Source organism: Cannabis sativa, chromosome 3, assembly GCF_029168945.1.
Source record: "Cannabis sativa cultivar Pink pepper isolate KNU-18-1 chromosome 3, ASM2916894v1, whole genome shotgun sequence".
In the NCBI taxonomy this organism is placed as follows: domain Eukaryota; kingdom Viridiplantae; phylum Streptophyta; class Magnoliopsida; order Rosales; family Cannabaceae; genus Cannabis; species Cannabis sativa.
Window position 1 is genome coordinate 28,246,779 of NC_083603.1, and position 19,385 is coordinate 28,266,163.

General features: G+C 29.1%; 1 protein-coding gene across 3 annotated transcripts; it reads right to left on the reverse strand.

Moving 5' to 3' along the window:
- Window positions 1–4,589: 4,589 nt before the first annotated feature.
- LOC115710261 (receptor homology region, transmembrane domain- and RING domain-containing protein 1) lies at window positions 4,590–7,924 on the reverse strand. 3 transcript variants are annotated; one of them, XM_030638616.2, is made up of 6 exons: window positions 7,750–7,924; window positions 7,478–7,629; window positions 7,045–7,284; window positions 6,044–6,439; window positions 5,778–5,875; window positions 4,590–5,251 (listed from the first exon to the last, which is right to left on the reverse strand). In XM_030638616.2, exons 2-6 carry the CDS (start codon window positions 7,599–7,601, stop codon window positions 5,228–5,230), a joined length of 882 nt encoding a protein of 293 aa, XP_030494476.1. In that variant the 5' UTR covers window positions 7,602–7,629; window positions 7,750–7,924; the 3' UTR covers window positions 4,590–5,227. The 3 variants fall into 3 exon arrangements, with proteins under 3 accessions (XP_030494476.1, XP_030494477.1, XP_030494478.1); XM_030638617.2 differs by having other exon boundaries at window positions 7,743–7,924; XM_030638618.2 differs by having other exon boundaries at window positions 7,710–7,924.
- Between the last annotated feature and the right edge of the window lie 11,461 nt (window positions 7,925–19,385).

Consider the following 19,385-nt stretch of genomic DNA (forward strand, 5'->3'; position numbering starts at 1 on the left):
TTGATTTACTATTTTGTTTTCTTAAATGATAAATTTTTATAAATTAGAAGAAAGATTTGAATTGTTTCTTTCTATTAAAAAATAGTCAAAATAGTCTATTAAAAACAACTACATCATTAGTCACAAGTACAATTTATTAAATTCAAAAATTGTTATTTTTTTCATTTATTTTCTTATAAAGCACGTGATTTTTTTTTTTATTAATTCCACCATTTCTAATATTTATCACAAGATTACCATCTTTCTCCATATTTTAAACATAACAAATTATGTTTCTAATATTAATACTATTACTTTCTTTATAATATACACATCAAAATCTAATTTATACTTACAACAAAAATCGTGAAGTTCTATCTCAAAACTAATTGGTGATAGTAAAGTAACCCATGTTCTTATATATAACTAAATATTTTTACATTTAATTTATGTGAGATAATGTTATTCAATAATATATATATATATATCTATTCTATATAAAGTGTGTCTATATAACAGAAATTCTTGGTTTATGAGAAATTCATGGGTGACTTTTTATTTATATTAAAAATAAAATGGTTTATGAGAAATTCATGTTCACTTTTTATTTATATATAATAAAATAAATAGCTTAATTTATTCTCTCCTTAATTCTCTCATATTTATAATTTTTTATTAAATTAATAAATATTAATCAATTAATTAATCTACTAATATTAAAATATCTACTAATTTTTTTTAAAATTTAGCATTACTAAATAATAAAAACATGAAAATATTGTCCATTCCTATTTCATATATATACAAAATCTTTCTTGAAAAATTAAAATATATCTAACTCATTTAATATTATAAAAATTAATTAATTAAGTAAATAGTAGGATGTTTTGCTAATTATTAATTTATTTTAGTTATACCCTTATTATATTTACATAATGGGGAGTTCTATTTGCACCCCATAAAATAATAAATACACCCTATTATTAAAAAAATATAAACTTAAATAATTTTTAAAATTTACTCTAAATATTGTTTTAAAAAAATTTTCTCACATTATTTTATGTTAATTTCAATAATTATTTTGATTTTATTTTCATAATTTTTTCTAACTCATGTATATATATACTAGTAAAAAACTACGTGCGAGGCACGTATACTAAATTTTATGCTAGCTATTTTTTACTTTGTTTAAAAGTGATATAATTAAAAATTAAAGAAAAAAATATTATTAGTTATTAAGTGAAATTATTATTATGTATATCTAAATAATATAACTTATAATTTTGACAATTAAAAGTAAATTCTGGATGCAATATATTAGTGTTTAAGAAAATTTAATAATTTAACTGTAATATGTTGTGTTTATAAGATCCACGTGGGTACATCAGGTGCAATTATGTTGTGTATCCCCCAACCTTACTGATTCTTGTGGTCTTAGCCCTTGCTTCTTTGAAGGTAATGGTATTAAGCCTCTTGGCTGTGATAATTGGGCTTGTTATGCATCCTTGTCTCAAGTAGAAGAAGAGATGGTTAAGATTTCGTGTGGCCCCTGACCTTCCTGATATTGGATCAGTACTGCAATGAACGGCGGTGAAATCTGGTAACCATTTTTAAGATTTCATTAACTTATTGAGATTGGTTACTATCTCATGTCATTATTATTATCTCCTGCTTGTAGATATCAGGAGAATCTTGTATGTAACCATGTGGACAAAAGTTGAGTCATATTCAAAAGTGTTGTGGTGGTGAGAGAAAGAGGTGAGCTGTGTAAAGATTAAGCAAATGGATAAGATGATAGAGAACAATTCACTTGTTCTTAAAGAATCCGTACATGTATGCCTGCATCATTCATAAATCAACAACAAAGAAACTATCAAAATCAAAGCAATTAGGTAATCTCAATCCAAATATATCAAAAAAAATTATTGGCCATCAGAAGAAAGCCATGAACTACAAAATAATAGCATCTTAAATAAACATCACTAACTTTCTGGCCAACATTTGTCTGGGTAACAGCACTGTACTTTTTCCAACCACTTATACATGAAGATGTGTAACTCAAGAGCATAAGAAAATAAGAATTCACACATTTTGCATTCACCTTTAAAATGCTCCTTATTGCATTCAATAATAATTAACATAAAACTAACCTTATATGTCCATTTTTGATGAATATGATTCAAAAACACTAAACTTCATTCAATGTTCAACATTAAGATACTAAGAATTTTTTTAAAAAAAAGTAAATATGTAAAGAAATATCTCAAATATGTAGTATGTGAATTTATACACCACTGATACCCAGTCATATTTCATTTAAAAAAATGCAATAAGTCAAAAAGCTCAAACTGACATTGCTATGACTCGACCTTGTGGACCCATCTACAACAAACAACTTCTACAATGGAAATTTGAGAGATGCAGCAAGTTTTTCAATTTTTTTCCTGAGACCACCTTCTGGAAGCTATCATCATATAATATAACCAACAGAATAAAAATCAAAACCAAACTAAAAGTGAGCATGAATAAACTTAGTGGATAACAACTTTTTTGAATACTCACAGGAGTTTTGTTAAAAAGTGGGGCTATGAGAATTGGGTAGAGTGTCATCATCACAATTGACAGAATGAACATAAAGGCCCAATAATATATGGCCAAGTATGGACCTCCTTTCTGCAATTACAACATAATTTTTTACCATTTCAAGAGAGGAGATTACTCAAGCATAGTGTAAAATAGAAAACATTATTAGTTATTACACCATAATATATTTAAAGAATTGCAAACACAATAGGAGGACCCAGAATGATGGCAAGAAAGATTCCTTTATTAAGTCTCTAAATAATAACCATACCGTTTGCTGAAAAAAAAACAAAACAAAAAAAAAGTAATATATACGTGTGCGCGTGTGTGTTAGAAAATACAAAAAAAAAAATGAAAAAAAAAACAAATATAACGAGACAAAATCAAAGCAGGAAACCAAACCTTATTAAAACCATGACGAGCCTCAATCACAAGAGTAGAATAAAGGGAAAATGGCAAATCAGTGATCTGCAGACATTCCAAAGAGCAAAATGTCGATAATTCATAAACTTAGAAGTAGATCCTAATGTATTATAAGACTTCAACTTTATACAATAAAAGTACCCACACAATTATGAGTTTTATTACTTTTACACTACATACAACACTCTTATAAAGTACACTAATACTACTTCCTTGAATGCAATTCAATATTTGGAGAAATCATGTCATCATGTCCCACCTGTGACCAAAACATAACACCAGCTAAAAATGCTAGTGTGTAGTATCTCATTCATGCTCCGTCGTAAAATAAAATAAGCTAAGGTACGAATATTGTGCTTAGCAACGGCATCTGAAGAAGAAGACTACGATTTTAATGGCGAATTGAGGTTAATTAAAGCTTACGAAGTTGAAGACATGCTTCACAGTGTTACGATTATCCCTGGAAAGTTAATAGAACAAGCTTTGCTATTAATATATTAATATATTATTCAGAATGAATATCAAATATCAGTTCAAATATTAATGGAATTTGTTTTAAATAATATTTTATTATTTTATTAAATAAAAATAAAAAGTCACCCATGAATTTCTCATAAACTAAGAAATTCAGTTATATAGGCACACTTTATATAGAATAGATATATTTTTTAAGAAAATTTCATATAAATTTTTTGTTATAATATCTAAAATATAATTTATTTTTATTTGATAGGTATATTTTTTAAGAATATAAATTGGAAGAAAAAAGTTAAAAAAAACTTAGTACAATTGAAGATATAAATTTTATATAAAATAAAAACTATTAAAATGGAGTGTCTTTAGAAATTTTGAGAGTGTAAATAATATTTTCCTTTTATAATTTATTTTCAAAAGGATCGAGTAAGAGAATACGTGTAATATATATGTATAGATCGCATTAATTACATGCATGGTATAATAATTTATATATTCCTATATCTATATATCTATCTATTTATATAAAGGAGAAGTATGAGGCGGTGACGTAGTGTTAGTTAATTAATGAAATACCATATGTATATAGTATTGGCCAAACTAATAATTATTTTAGAAAAATAATTTTAAAAAAAAAATAATTAAAATAAATTCATATTATTCAAAAAAAAAAACATTATATACATATTAAATGAAATAAAATTAATTTTTCCATCTTCTTCCCATCATATTATTTTTATAGATTAACAATAATTTTTTTTTTTGTTAGGAGATTAACAATAAACTTTGATTCTCGATTCAAATGATATTTTTCAATTCTATTTTCATATATTTAAAATTCTAATTCCATAAACTTTCTATTAATATTTTTCAATTAATGAAACGAAAAGAAAAACTTTAATTCCTGTATGAAAAATCAAACTTTCAATCCTAATAATCAATAGAAACAACATCAAATTTCAAGTTCTCAAAATTTAAGAAAATAAATGAATAAAAACAGATCTCATAAACACAAACTCAAACATTAGAACCTCAGTAAAACACTAAAACTCGGACATTAAAAACACACACAATAAAATTCGAACTCAGAACTTATAACACACACATCTGAATAAAAATTAAACCATAAATGAAGATTATATGTTAGTATTTTTTTGAATTTCGGTATTTATCAGCAATAAATTTAATATTTTAAGTATTTATATCATAAATTTTTTGCAGAATGTTTACTAGTACATATATAAACGTTTAAGAAACAAACAAATAAATCAAGAACCCAAGCAAGGAAAGACAGTTTGCTAAGCTAACAATGGGGTTATATTTCCAATAAGGATAGTAATTCTACTAAGATCCAAGCTCAAACAATCTTAATTAACACTTAACATGGCCTAATAGTTGTTGTGACATCAGGTTTAAGAACACTGCCTTGGATAGGACAGTTGAAGGAGCCAGCAAGCCATCGATAACACCAACATTTCACCTGAATTAATGAAGATACTTTGATAGAGTTTGCTCTCTTTCATGTACACACAAATCTTCATATAACAATCTATACTTGTATCATCATCCAGGTGTCTTGGTAAGCCTCACAAGATGTAAGAGAGGAAGGCAATCTGGTCTGGAGTGGTTAAAGAGTGAATTCCGCTGATGGGGTGTTTAGAATCTTGTTGTGTTTAGCTGAGGGATTGGAGTTGAGAATACAAGAACCATATCTTTCTTAAATTCAACTCCTTACCACAGTTGGGAATCTTCATTTATTGACTGATTTTTATAGCCAGGTTCTCCTTTTTACCTGAAAGTGAGAAGATTAATATGAATGAACCATAAAATATACTTTTCCTCACAAATTATACAGAAAAGGGTTCTTAGCATTAAACTCCTCTTAAGCCTTTTGGCAATTTGGCACTGGTAATATAGTCCACGAGGGAAGAAAATTGACAATCAAGTCCTTGAGTTTTAAAAACAATAACAATTATTTCTTTCTTGTTAATTCCTTAACAAAATATTAAGTTTTAAGGAACAATTTTGACATTTCTCTATATATTATACACCTCCAATTTATTTTCCAGTCTTGGGTATTCAACTCTAAAATTTGATTGTCAAATTTGTTTTCTCAGGGATTAAATTGTCAGACATTTATGCTAAAACTCCTATTCAAAACACATGAGAGATTAATAAGAGAATTTAGAGAAAATAAAATAAGCTCACATTAAGACCCACTAATTGTACAGTCTCATTATTAAAATAAAACTTGTACTTATAAAATCAGGATCGACCAATTATACGGTCTCACAGTAGAATATTTGGTCTTAATTTACCTCGGAATTTTCATATTTGGTTCTCATATCAAGCTTACATACAGGGCAGAATGTTCCCCACTTAGTCAGCCATGAGTCCACACAGCTTGAATGAAATTCTGCAAGGTGCATTCAAGTAATTAATAAACAACTACCTTGCCAGGAAAAAAAAAAGTAGTTAATAAACAACTAATAATTTAAAATCAAATAATAATATGACTGAAATGGTACTTCTGCATACACAGCCAGAGTGTTTCATGGAAATGAGTACAAAATGGGCGTCCTACCGTGTCGGCAATGGAGAACTTTGAGGATCTCTCCATCTTTGTAATCTTCAAGGCAGATGGCGCAAGTTTCTCCAGCATGACTATCAATCAACTGGGTGGAATTGAAAGTAAAACAGGGCAGGGCTTCCACTAATTTAGTATCTACATTTTTAGGGAGATTATTTCTTCCCCTTGAAGTCAACCACTGTCTAGGAGTAAAGATTGCCACTAGCAAGATAACTAATATGACAAGAAAAGAGATGAACGATATCGCCAGAACAGTCCAAGCTGTTTCATTATTATATGGGAAGATGCAGCATTCACCATCTTTACCCCCAGCATGTTCCCTTAAAATTTGACCAGCGTTCTTAGATGTAAAAACTGCATTCACTGAAACATTCTCCCGATGTATCATCACTGCAAACAGATAACGATAACAGATATATGAGACCTCAGAAGAAAACTGAACCAAAAGTTACCCTATTAATGTTTCCAAGAATCTGTTAGCTTTCACTCATCCATTTCGGAGTACATGGTAATCTTCATGAAGAAGTGGGGCATCTTATTTGCAGGGAATATAGTTCACAATAACATAAAGAACGAAACACTCTTGTGATTTACCAAACAGAAAAAATAATACAGTTTTCACTAATTTCAATCAAATATTGAACTAAAAGCTACCCAAGCAATGTACCCATAACCTATAACTGCCATCTATCTTGCTTGGTGTTTTCAGCTGATGTTCATAAAAAACTACAATATCTTGTTATCCCAGGCAGCATGATTCACCATTAGACAAGAAAAAATGAAACTATGTAGCAATAAATGCTGAACCAAAAGCAACTCATGTATTGTACCTATAACTGCCATTTTGGTGTATTATGCTGATTTTCATATAAATTTAAGAAATTTTATTCGTCATAGTTCACTATTAGATAATAAAAAAATGGAAACTTGTAGCAAGAAATGTTGGCAATAAATTCTGCAATAAACATAAATTTTGAATGAATATGAGAACTCACTGTAAACTAAATTTCCCTTGTCTATGTTGTCATACACAATTACAGCACCAAATCCAGCCTTCTGGGCATTGACGACTTTGTCTTCAAAAGAACATTCACCCCTTATAATGAGTGCAAACCTTACTCCATCAGTTATGTTTTTTGACTGATGAAGAAGATCATTTTTTAGTGGGCTGCAACCGTTCGAAGGGTTTGCTATGTGTAAAGCTCCACATATACCAGAGCTATTCACACCAGCAGCTATTAAAAAAAATTGAATTAATTAAATTTCCTTGTGGATCTCTACTCAATAAGAAATTTTCAATATCTTTCATCTTTAATTGTTTTTTTTTTAAAAAAAAATGGGTAAGGTATGTCTCTTCACTTTTCTAGCAATTTCTCAGTAACCCAACACCATAAGAAGAAACGAAAGGAAGGGAAAAAAAAAAGTTACCGAATTTGGCAGGAAGATCAGCAAATGACATGGAAAACGATTTGAGAAGAATGGTAGCAGATGTTAATTGGATAACGTTCAAAACAATTATTATGAGTAATAATTCAACCAAAACTCCCCTCATTTTTCTCCTTTCTCTTAGCTTCAATTACCTGTAACAGAAAACACACATATATACAATATAAAGTAAATTACAATTAAATTGCAGAGGCAAAATCTAGCTACTACCTACCCAAAAACAAGAAGAAGAAAAATCAGGAAGGACCTCTTACATCAAGAGCTGTTATCAGTCTTAAAGGCTCGAATTTCTTGTGTGGAGAACAAAATCCCTAATGAAAATATAAAAAGTAACAAGAGAAAGGATCAAAGCTTCTGTGAGAGCTGAATTTGTAGTTTCAGTTCATTCACCCTATTATTATAATAATTTCCATTGGTATTTTTTTTTTTTTTTTGGGGGGGGATGGAGAAGAGAGGTAAGGTAAGCCGAAAAAGACCATGTTGGGTCAGGGACGTATGTGGACCGCACGTGACAACTCTAATGGGCACAGCGCCGTGGGCCGGCCCAATAATTTAATAGATTAATATCGTATCTATGTGCGGTCCATGTACAATAAATAGAGATGAAATTACACATATCTTAGTGGAAATTGCACCGGCAAATTTATAAAAATACTAGAATTTAGGTTAACTTTCACAAAAATACTGTCACACGGAAAAGTTTTCAAAAATACTATATTTTTATAAAACACTAGTAAAATACAAACCAGAACAACTCAAAACAACAGTAGAACAACTAAAAAACACCGGTAGAACACCAGTGAAAACTTAACACAGTATTCTGCATTATGAAACTTATAAAAAACACAGTAAAAAAGTAAAAAATACCGCCTGGCAGTATTTTTGTAAAACAATGGCAAAAATTAGTATACCATGTAAATTTCACAATTGCACCTCATACCTTTTTTTAGAGAAACTTACAAAAATACTGAAATTTAGGTTATTTTTTACAAAAATACTATCACACGGAAATCTTTTCAAAAATATTGTGTTTTTATAAAACACTAGTAAAACACAAAGCAGAACAACTCAAAACAACTAAAAACACCAGTAGAACACCAGTGAAAACTTAACACAATATACTGCAGTATGAAACTTATAAAAAAAACACAGGAAAAAAGTAAAAAATACCGTCTGGCAATATTTTTGTAAAAAAATGGCAAAAGTTAGTATACCATGTAAATTTCTCCTTTTTTTATTAACCCATTTCATTTTTATTTATACCCTCTTTTATTTGTTATATCCCGATTATACTCTTATGTAATGAAAAAAACCTTCCTCACCTAAGTCACCTCCCTGAACAGTACCCTTATGTAAGGGTATAATCATTAATGGACTTATAAAAGGGGGTACATTTCAATTGAATTTAAAATAAGGCTATTTTTAGTTAACTGGATAAAAAAAAAAAAGAGTATATTTTAACTTACCCCCATTTTTTAATGTATTAGGGTTATGAGTTTTTACAAATAGAGAGAATTTTTAAAAGTTTTACTTTTTATGACATTTTTTTTAATATATTTGGGTTATGGATTTTTACAAATATTTATATTTTTGTAGTTTAACATATGCTATATTTTTGTATTTTCATATTTTATCTTTTATTTCATTCAGATACGTAGACTAAAACCACCATATCTCATCATTCTTTGCTACTGAGTTTCCACCTCCTCAAATCTCACTCGGCTGCAGCAGCTCTGCCAACGACTCCTCCTCCTTCTCCACCTTCATTGACAATAAGAAGCATGAATCTGTTGACTATGATCAGGGAAAACACTAGGCCACCATTCACCTCACCAGCTTCAGAAAATATGATATCCCAAAATGGCAATGTTTGCATGTTATTGGTGACCAGTTTGAGAGGGATTGGACCTTATCAGAAGTCATCGATAAGGTTTACCAGCTCCGACATTGGGAAGATATCGATGGCATTTTGAATCACTGGGTCGGCCGATTTTCAAGGGAGAATTTTCCTCTTCTCATTAGGGTAATTGACTCTTTTCTTTTGAAAAAAAAAAGGAAAAAGTTTTGGTTTTTGTATGCTGAATTTAATTTGTGTATTTTTAGGAAATGGCAAGGAGAGGATTGCTTGAGCATTGTACGCAAATTTTTAGATGGATGAAGAATCATAAGAACTATTGTGTTTAGACTAATATTTACAATATGATGATAAGGTTATATGCAAGAAAATAAAATTAATCAAGCTCGCAGTTTGTGTTATTGAGATGCAAGAATGGTGTTGATGCTTCTTATCACCATTGTATATTATTTAGTTGATAAGCTTGAATTTAAAACAATATTTTTTTCTCCATACATGAAGTCTTGTATTTTTATCTTTGAAAGCTCATTATTGGGATATTTGTTCATATACCACAAATTTATATACATAGAAAATTTGTACAGTGGTGACACTTTTTTTGTCTCTACACTTTTTTAACCATAGATGTAGAGGTTTTTTTCATACTTATATTAACTATAGTGTAATTTCATGTATCATATTATTCTTTTTTTTATATATATATATAAAAAAGTGACATAAATATAATAAAAAGCTGAGAAACTTGTGACAAGGTGTAGAATATGTTATGAATGACTATATAGTATAGATAAGTAGTATACTCTACATGATAAAACTACAATAATATAGGAATAGTATTCAACTTGTAGCAGTAAAGTATAATGATGTGGTGAAAGTTAAGCTAGAAATGAATTGTTGGGAGAAAGGTCTTCTACCTTTCTTCTCTCTAGGGTCCTGTTAGGTTTTGTGCCCTAAATAAAATCCATTACAATCTGATTAGTTATCAATTTAAGAGATTTGAAGTGATTTATATTAACATGTATTTTTCATGTTTATGGTTTAATATATATATATTTAATATATGCACAAAATCAGTTAAGTCAAGAACATATATTTATTCACAATTACAGTATTGTCAACACAGTGGAATGTGATTGTGATTATATGATTCAAAAGACTAAGTCCCTGTTTCATCAGTGTTTTGGATTTACACTGATGTGATAATCAGCGATGAAGTATACTTACACTTGGAGTAAGTGTTATGTTTTTTTTCAGGACATTGGTAAAAGTATACTAGTTTCGAATGTATGGAGTATACATTGGACTGGACCGATATTGAACTTGGTCAAGATATTATAAACTTACCGTTGTATCTTTCCAAGTCAATATCACTAGTTGATCTTAGATTAAAAGAATCTAAATCCTGATATGCTTAGGCTCAATCTCAGGAGTGCTATTCATTTTCTTTGATTTATTAGTTAAGCCTACTTTTGGGTCAGGGTGATACGTATATTTTGTGAATATGATAGTATGACTAGTGGGAGCGCTGAACATAAATAAGGAATCTATAGCTTCTACTGGTGTATAGAAGTCAAGTGATGATTCCCTTCGAGCTTAGCTAAATAGAAGTAAATGGATGAGCTCTTGTTTCAGTGACTATATCTTAGATTACTAAAACTTCATTTACAGGTAGCTAAGTGTTTTAAGGGGCCAAATACATTGAGGGGTGAAAACGGTAAATTTATCCCTTCTCGACGTAAATCATCTATATAGAGGATCTTTGATCACATTAAGATTATAACGATGGTTAAATGAGATAGCATATCTATATCGTGGAACATATAGAACGCTCTATATAAGTCTGAGAGTACAATTCCAAGTTCTAAGAGTGGATTCAACAAGGAATTAATAAGTTAGGGAATTTACTTGGTAAATTCGGTTCGGCTTATTGGAAGCTCAGTAATATAGATCCTTGGTCCCCATTCTAGTTGAGACCATACTGCTTGTAAGACTCAATAATTGATTTATGATTAATCAATTATAATTCTAAACTTAGACTATGTCTAGTTTGTGAATTTTCACTAAGCATGGGTGAAATTGTAAAGAAAAGAGATTCTAGGTTTATTTATTAATTAAGAAACTCTATATGTCTAATTAATAATTATGTTAAATGACAATATTATTTAATAATCTATTTTAGTTATTAAATAATTAGTTTTGGCATTTAAATGGTTAGAATTGGAAAATTGGCATTTTTGAGAAAATAGAAATAAAAATTGTGAAAACTGCAAAATCCAAGTGAGGCCCATTAACACCATGGTCGGCCACTTGTTCAAGCATTTTCCAATTATTATTTTCATTATCTTAATGCCAATTAATTACTAACCTAAACCTAGTAGTTGCCTATAAATAGAAAGTGATGGCTCACACCAAAATAAGTAATTATTCAGTAATTCAGGAAATTGCCTTTTTCTGAAAATTGAGCCATCTTCTTTTCTCTCTATAGCTGACCCTCCTCTCCTTCTTCTCTTCATCACAATTTCGAGATACCCTAGTGAAAGAGTAGTGCCCACACACAGCAAGTGATACATCAATCATAGTTTGGAAGATCGTGAAGAATCCAAATCAAAGAGAAGGACATTCAGACTCAGATCTTGATAATACTCTGCGACAGAAATGATACAAGGGTTAGAGATTTGAGTGGAAGGAGACAGATTATTCCGCTGCAACCAATGTAAGGTTTTCTTAACTTTATATGTGTTTATTATCGTTTTAGAAAGTTCATATTTAAGATGTTAAATAACATACTTGTGAGTAGATCTAAGTTCCTGGTAAAATAAATTCCAACAACTGGTATCAAAGCCATGGTAATTGATTTGCTTGCAAGAAATTTGGACTTAAAACGATTTGTTTGTGATTTGGATGGTTTCATGTTGATCTATGTGTTATATGATGATTGATTGATGTTTGTGAATTTTCGTGAAAAATAATTGAATTTTTGTTTCTAGAATAATTTTTATTGGATAGTTTGGAAAAAATTAAGCAATTTACTTTTTTACAGAACTCAATTTTGATTTTATTTGAATTAGTTATGAATTTTTGAAAATCGGAAAATATCGAGATGGTGTCACCCACCCTACGCGCGCGGATGAGGGTGCAACCCTTGGATGCACACGCTCAGATAACCTGTTGTCCGAGATTTCTCGGTTAAGACACGGGCGCATGTTTGAAATTTCCCCTGGGCGCGCGCAGAGAGGCTGCTTGCAGCCTCCTGCGCCGTGTCCACTCGGTCAGGCCTCCCTGCATGCGCGCGCGGACAGTATGCATTGCATACTGTCCGTACCACTTGCAATTTTTTTTCGTTTTCTTCGATTTTTCATGCTATTTCATGGAATTAACTTCCGATTTTTTGTGAAATTTTATATTTTATATTTTGATTTTTATTTTTCATATTTCAAATCTAATTATCAGAAATAAATTAATTTGAATTTTTTAAAATTAATTTTAGATATTAGTGTAATTTGAATTTAAAAATAGGTAAAAATTTATCTTTTTGCTTAATTTTTTTATCTTATTTTTTAAATTTGATTATTTTATCTTATTTTAAATTTAAGGTCACATATTAATTTTTTTTTTAAATTATTCTTTTTTTTTTAAAAATAATTTGACCTTATTTAAATTTAAAATAAGATTACTATAATCATGGTATTTTGAATAGAAATAAGATATTTTTGCTAACTTTTAAATTTGTTACTTTTTATTTAAATTAAATTATAAAATCAGAAAAGGATATTTATTTATCATTTTTTATTTTATTGAATATTTAATTTATAAAATAACATGAAATTTAAAAGGTGGTTAGAATTTTTTTTAAATGATATTTAGGTTAGTTGAAACCTAATTTTTCAAAATTGTAGGTTTAATTTTAAATATTATTTTTCATTTAAAAATCCGAAAATATTTTTTATTATTATTTAATTATTTTCGAAATCTAATTAATTATTTAAAATTAAATAAATCCTACATCCAACTATCCAATTCAACCTGTTGCAGGAGTTTGTGTTTTAGCTTATGTGTAAGTTTTATAAAACCTATTATTTCTTGATCTAAACTGTCATGGTTAACTTGTTGATAAATCCAATGATTTGATTTTAACCCACGGTTCAATTGTCAATAGATCAAGTAAATAATTTGTAACAGGTAAATTTTACATTCTTCTTTCATCTGTGTATGACCTGGTAACATGATAGGGTCCATCCAAATCTGCATGCCTGTGTGAGCCTATATGTTTATTTTATTATAGATGCATATAGGTTGTTGCTAAATAAAATGTCACACCATGATAAATTTTATTTAGGTCCATTTAGTTTTTAAACCTATTCAATTAATAACAGTTATTTATTTTAAGGTTAAATTCCTCTCTTTTGGGCCTTGTGTGAGAGATGGGGGCCAATAGAAGTGGGTACGACATACTGAACCCAGCTCCCCCTCACATGAACTACCCCAATTGTGAAGGCTCATTTGCCTGATTTGAATAACTGTATTAGGTTAATTAAATTAGTTTAACCTAATAAAATTGATTAGCAACATAATTAACTTTTAAAATATATGAAATTTATTTTCATTTTAATATTTTAAAGTTAATTTTAAGAAAAACACTCTTAGTTTAAGATATTATTTTTAGATAAACTATTTGTATTTTTCTTGTATTTAATTAAATAAAGAATTTTAACTAACTAGATTCTTTCTGAAGCCTATTTTAATTATTTCATTAAATATTCCTATTTAAGTTATAAATTAGTTATTACTAACTAAATTTTCTTATCAACTTAAATTTGAATATCTTTTGAATTTAAAATTAAGTTGAGGAATTCTAGGAGTTGGTTATTGAAGATTCTAGAGATATTTTTTAAGTTGTTAAACTTAAAATGGAATATTCTTAAATTAGGTAGTTACAACTTAATTTTGATATTTAATTAAATTTTATTTGGAAATTTTTAAGTTGGTTATTTTAGATTCTTTCTATAACAGCTTAAATTAGATATTTTCTAAAATTTGAAAAGATACTTAGTTAAAATAAGATATTTTCTAGATAGTTATTTCTATACTAGTAATTATTTCTAATATTAAAATAGGAAAATATCATTGATTGTGAAATTAATTGTTTAATAATTAATTTTGGTACAATTCAAGTTAAGAATATTTTTCCTAGTATTAAACTAGAAATTAATAATTAAGCTTTCTCTATACTTAATTATTTATTTCTTGAATTTAATACATTTAATTAAATTGAAATTAAATATCTGAGTTGATTTTCATCATGATACTTAAATATTGTTATTTTCATGACATTTAACTAAATAGAAAATTAGTTTAAGTTGGAAATTTTTATAACAACTTAAATTTGAATAGTTTTCAAAATATATTTTATTTATTTTATTAATTATTTTTCGAAATTGCATTTGATTATGCAAGATGATTTTGAATTTATCTTGAAAAATAGATTAAAATTGTAAATTAATTATTTGAATTAATTTTGAACCAACTAAAATCAATGATTTTTTCATTTAATGATTAATTTAAAATAAATGAACTAAAATATATTATTATTAGAAATTGAATTATTTAGTCAAAGAAAAATGTAGATAGATAGTATTTTTGCTTGAAGTATTTTTTTTTTTAGTAAAGATTAATTTATTTTTAAAGTTTTTTTGAAATTGTATATTTTTATACTTTAATTTTTTTCGAAATACAATATATATATTCTTATAGAAAATTAAATTTGAGTTGCAAATTAATTTAAATTAATACAACTTAAATTAAATAATTTTCTTAATATTTATTGGAAAATTAATACTAAGATGGAAATAATTCATTTTATTTTCATTACCATCTAAGTTTAATTTTATAAATATTAAATTAAATTTTATTTAGAATTTTTTAATTTAATTAAATAAATAATAGAAGAAAATACATTTTAAATAATGAGCTTTATCATTATTAAGATATTCGATCTCCATTGTTGGTTTTACATAGCTATTGTTTTAGTGAGTAATTCTCCCTAATGGAGGAACGTTCATTAGCAAGTTAGCGCCGTTTAATCTCGAGAGATAAGTATTATTTGTAAGTGTCTTATATTAGTATTGATCACCCTAATGGTGGCGACTGTATTTGACTTACAAAAGTATGAAACAATGGTGGGAGCTCATGAAATAAGAATGACCTTGACTCTCGCCTAAACGGGACAACGTCAGATTCTCTTTTCGATCGAATAAAAGGTTGCTAGAATATTTATTATTTTAGATGAGCTGACAACTCTATTCAATGGATGGTAGCTTTGACTCTCGCCTAAACGGGACACTGATATCAGTTTGTTGAAAACCTTGGAAATTATTTAGGATTGTATGTTTTAGTATTTTCTCTTGTCATTCCTACTTGCTATGTGCTAATAATTTCTGAATAAGATTTTGTGTTAAACCATAATTAATTTCTATTTATTATTTTGTAGTATCCTGTATTGCCATGTCGAATCCCATGTTATCACTGTTGACTGAAAATAAGTTAAGTGGATCTAACTTCCCTAAATGGAAAGAGAACATTAATATTGCTCTCATAGGTGAAAGTACCCTGTTTGTATTGATCGAGTAGCTCTCTAACAATAGGGTGACAATGCAACTAAAGCTGTTAAAGAGAAGTTCGAGCGTTGGCAGAATGCTAACAACAAAGCTCGATACTTCATGCTTTCCAGCATGGTTGACACCTTGAAAACAAGGTTTGCTAACACTGTCACGGCTGCAGAAATAATGACGCAGTTAACTAAGCTATTCGGAATGGCATCTATCCAGTCTCGCTTTGACGCGACTAAGAAATTCATCAATGCACGGATGGAACCCCATCAGAATGTGTGTGATCACCTTCTCCAAATGGCAAGTTATTTCCAGGAAGCCCAGAATCATGGTGTTGAAATGGATCAGACGACTCAAGTGAGTCTTATCTTGAATAGTCTGACTCCAGCTTTTCTGCCCTATATCGAATTATGTCATGAATAAGAAGGAACAAGACTTTCACACGTTAGTCAATGGCCTTCAGACATATGAAAATTTGATTGGAGGACCCAAGAAGAAAGGGAGTAAACCTCAGAATTCTGGAAATGGTAATGGGACGATTAAACCTGAGGCACATGTTGCCTCTACTTCCAGACCCAAGACAAAGAAGAAGTGGAAAAACACCAAGAAGCGAGCTCAAGCTGTGAAAACAGCTAAGAACAAAAAGGTTGCTGCTCCTGGTGATACACTAAAAGGAAAGTGTTTCTACTGCAATGAGAAAGGCCATTGGAAACCCCAATGTCCTAAGCTTCTTGCAAAGAAACAAGGTATTTCTTTCTATAAATTGATGAGTTTTAGTGAATTATTATCTATTTGGATTATTAATTCTGGACTACTAACCTTGTTTATTTGTTTTTCTTCTTACAGCCCAAGCTGCTTGAACTCAGGTGCTATCTTAGCGAGTTGAATCGAAAAGTTGGACAAAGGGGTGGAGTTCGTCCAAGATAAAGATGAAGCTCGTTTATTTATTTTTGAATTAATTGTTTCAATTTCAGAACAATTTGGATTTCAATTATTAGTTTGGGATTTTATTCCCTGTTCTTTTCTCATTATGTTGCAAACAATTTTTTATGATTTTATAATTAAGTTTTTTTTTTATTATTTTACAAATAAATTGCAATCTATGAGTTGAGCTTTATAACTTTATCTTATATATAAATTACCAAATTATCATGTTTGTATGTGTGTGTGTTTTTATTATTGATACAAATTCTATAGTTCCTTAAACTCTTTATAGAGTTATTACTACATAAACACTGGAAATTATTTCTATGTTTATGAATAATTGTTAATTCTAAAAACAATTATTAAGAATTTGTTTAATAAAAAGATCTTTTGATCTGATAGGGGTGGAGAAAAAGTTAAGATAATATGCAGTTCAACGATCTTTTATATCTAATGAACTCTGGATTATATTCGAAACTCCACATAATCTCTATAACACTTACAGAATCATGATCTCTATAACCTTTAGGGATGGATCATAATCTCTATATACTTAGGGGTGGACTATATTCCACAGTACTCTTTGAGACACATAATTTTAAACATGGAAGTAATATAATGAATTAGATATTATCAGAATAAATCCTTGATCTTGATTATATGTTCCAGTTTAGATTTACTGTTGTAATAGATAATGATACCAATAAAGTTCTTGTTGGAAATTATTTTACCAAGATCTTAGATCTACTCACAAGTATGTTTATTAACACCCTAAATATGAACTTTCTAAAACGATGAAATAAACACATATAAAGTTTAGGAAACCTCACATTGGGTGCAGCGGAATAATATGACTCCTTCCGTTCAGATATCTAGCCCTTGATTCCTTTCTGTAGCAGAGCATTATCAATATCTGAACCTTGATCTCTTTCTCTGAATCTTTGATGCTGAAACTCCTTCTTGTTGAAAGTCTTTCTTCACGATCTTCTTCACTATGATTGAGGTATCACTTGCTGTGTGTGGGCACTACTCATACACTAAGGATTTTCGAAATTTAAGGAAGAAGAAAGAGAGAGTGGGTACGGCCAAAGATACGGAGAGAGAGAGGCTCAGTTTTTTCTGAATCAGAAGTGTCAGAAGAAAAGTGTAATTTTCCTGAAGCCTTCACTATCTATTTATAGCATTCCACTAGGGTTAGGTTTGAATTATTTGGCATTAAAATAATGAAAATATCAGAGGGAAAAACCCTACAAAAGTGGCCGGCCCTACATAGTGGATTTGGGCCTCACTTTTTGCAATTTTGCAGTTTTATCTTTTCTGCATCTGATTTTCTCAAAAACGCCAATTTTCTAATTCAACCATTTAAATGCCAATTCTAACTATTTAATAACTATAAATAATTATTAAATAATATTGTCATTTATCATATTTATTAATTGAACCATACAAAGTATCATAATTAACAAATATGCCCCTAAAACTCTTTCTTTACAATTTCGCCCTTACTTAGTGAAAAATTCACAAATAGACATAGTCTAATTTGAGAATTATAATTGATTAATCAAAACCAATTACATGAGTCTTACAAGCAATATTATCTCAACTAGTGCGGGGACCATGGGTCTATATAACCGAGCTTCCAATAAGTAGATCAAGAATTTAGCACTAGAATTCACTAACTTATTAATTCTTTGTTGAATCCACGCATAGAACTTAGAATTGCACTCTCAGTATATAGAATGCTCTATATGTTCCACCATATAGACACATCATTAGTTATCCATTGTTATAATCCTAATGTGATCAATGATCCTCTATATGAATGATCTACACTGTAAAGGGATTAGATTACCGTTACACCCTACAATGTATTTATTCCTTAAAACACTTGACCCCGTATAAATGATATTTCAGCTTATGTGAAATGAGTACTCTACCATTTATGTTCGTTTGGTCAAGCTCGAAGGAGATCATCCTTTGCTTACTATTCGCCAGATAGAAGCTATAGATTCCATGTTTATGATAGCGCTCCCACTCAATTGCACTACCGTGTTCCCAAAATGTACATATCACCCTGACCTAAAAGTAGGCTTAACTAACAAATCAAAGAACACGAATAGCCTTTCAAGATTGAGCCTAATCATAACAGGATTAAGATCATTTGATCTAGGATCAACTAGGCGATATTGACTTGAATAGATATTACGGTAAGTTTAATAAATCTAAGTCAAAGTTCAATATCGGTCCCTTTGTTGTATACCAAAATGGTACGTTTTACATTTATCAACTCGCAAGCGCACGAATCTTTATTGTAGTATGGAGATTGTGAAGAACGAGGTCGAACCCATGGGAATTGCGTGAAATTGAAGAAAATACTTATTTAATCTAAGCTAATAAAACTCTAACCTAGTTCCGAAAATGGTGAGATTTTTGGTAACAAAATAAAATAAAGTGTTTAAATGATAAAAATGACAGTAACAGATATTTTCAGAAATATTTTAGGATA

What these genes read in the sequence shown, in the direction of transcription:
- LOC115710261 (XM_030638616.2), bottom strand. Translation starts at nt 7,601, where the DNA reads ATGAGGGGAGTTTTGGTTGAATTATTACTCATAATAATTGTTTTGAAC. An exon ending in CAAGGGAAATTTAGTTTACA is followed by an intron (nt 6,440 to 7,044) that starts GTGAGTTCTCAT and finishes ATCTGTTTGCAG; the next exon opens with TGATGATACATCGGGAGAAT. An exon ending in AGTTCTCCATTGCCGACACG is followed by an intron (nt 5,876 to 6,043) that starts GTAGGACGCCCA and finishes TGCACCTTGCAG; the next exon opens with AATTTCATTCAAGCTGTGTG.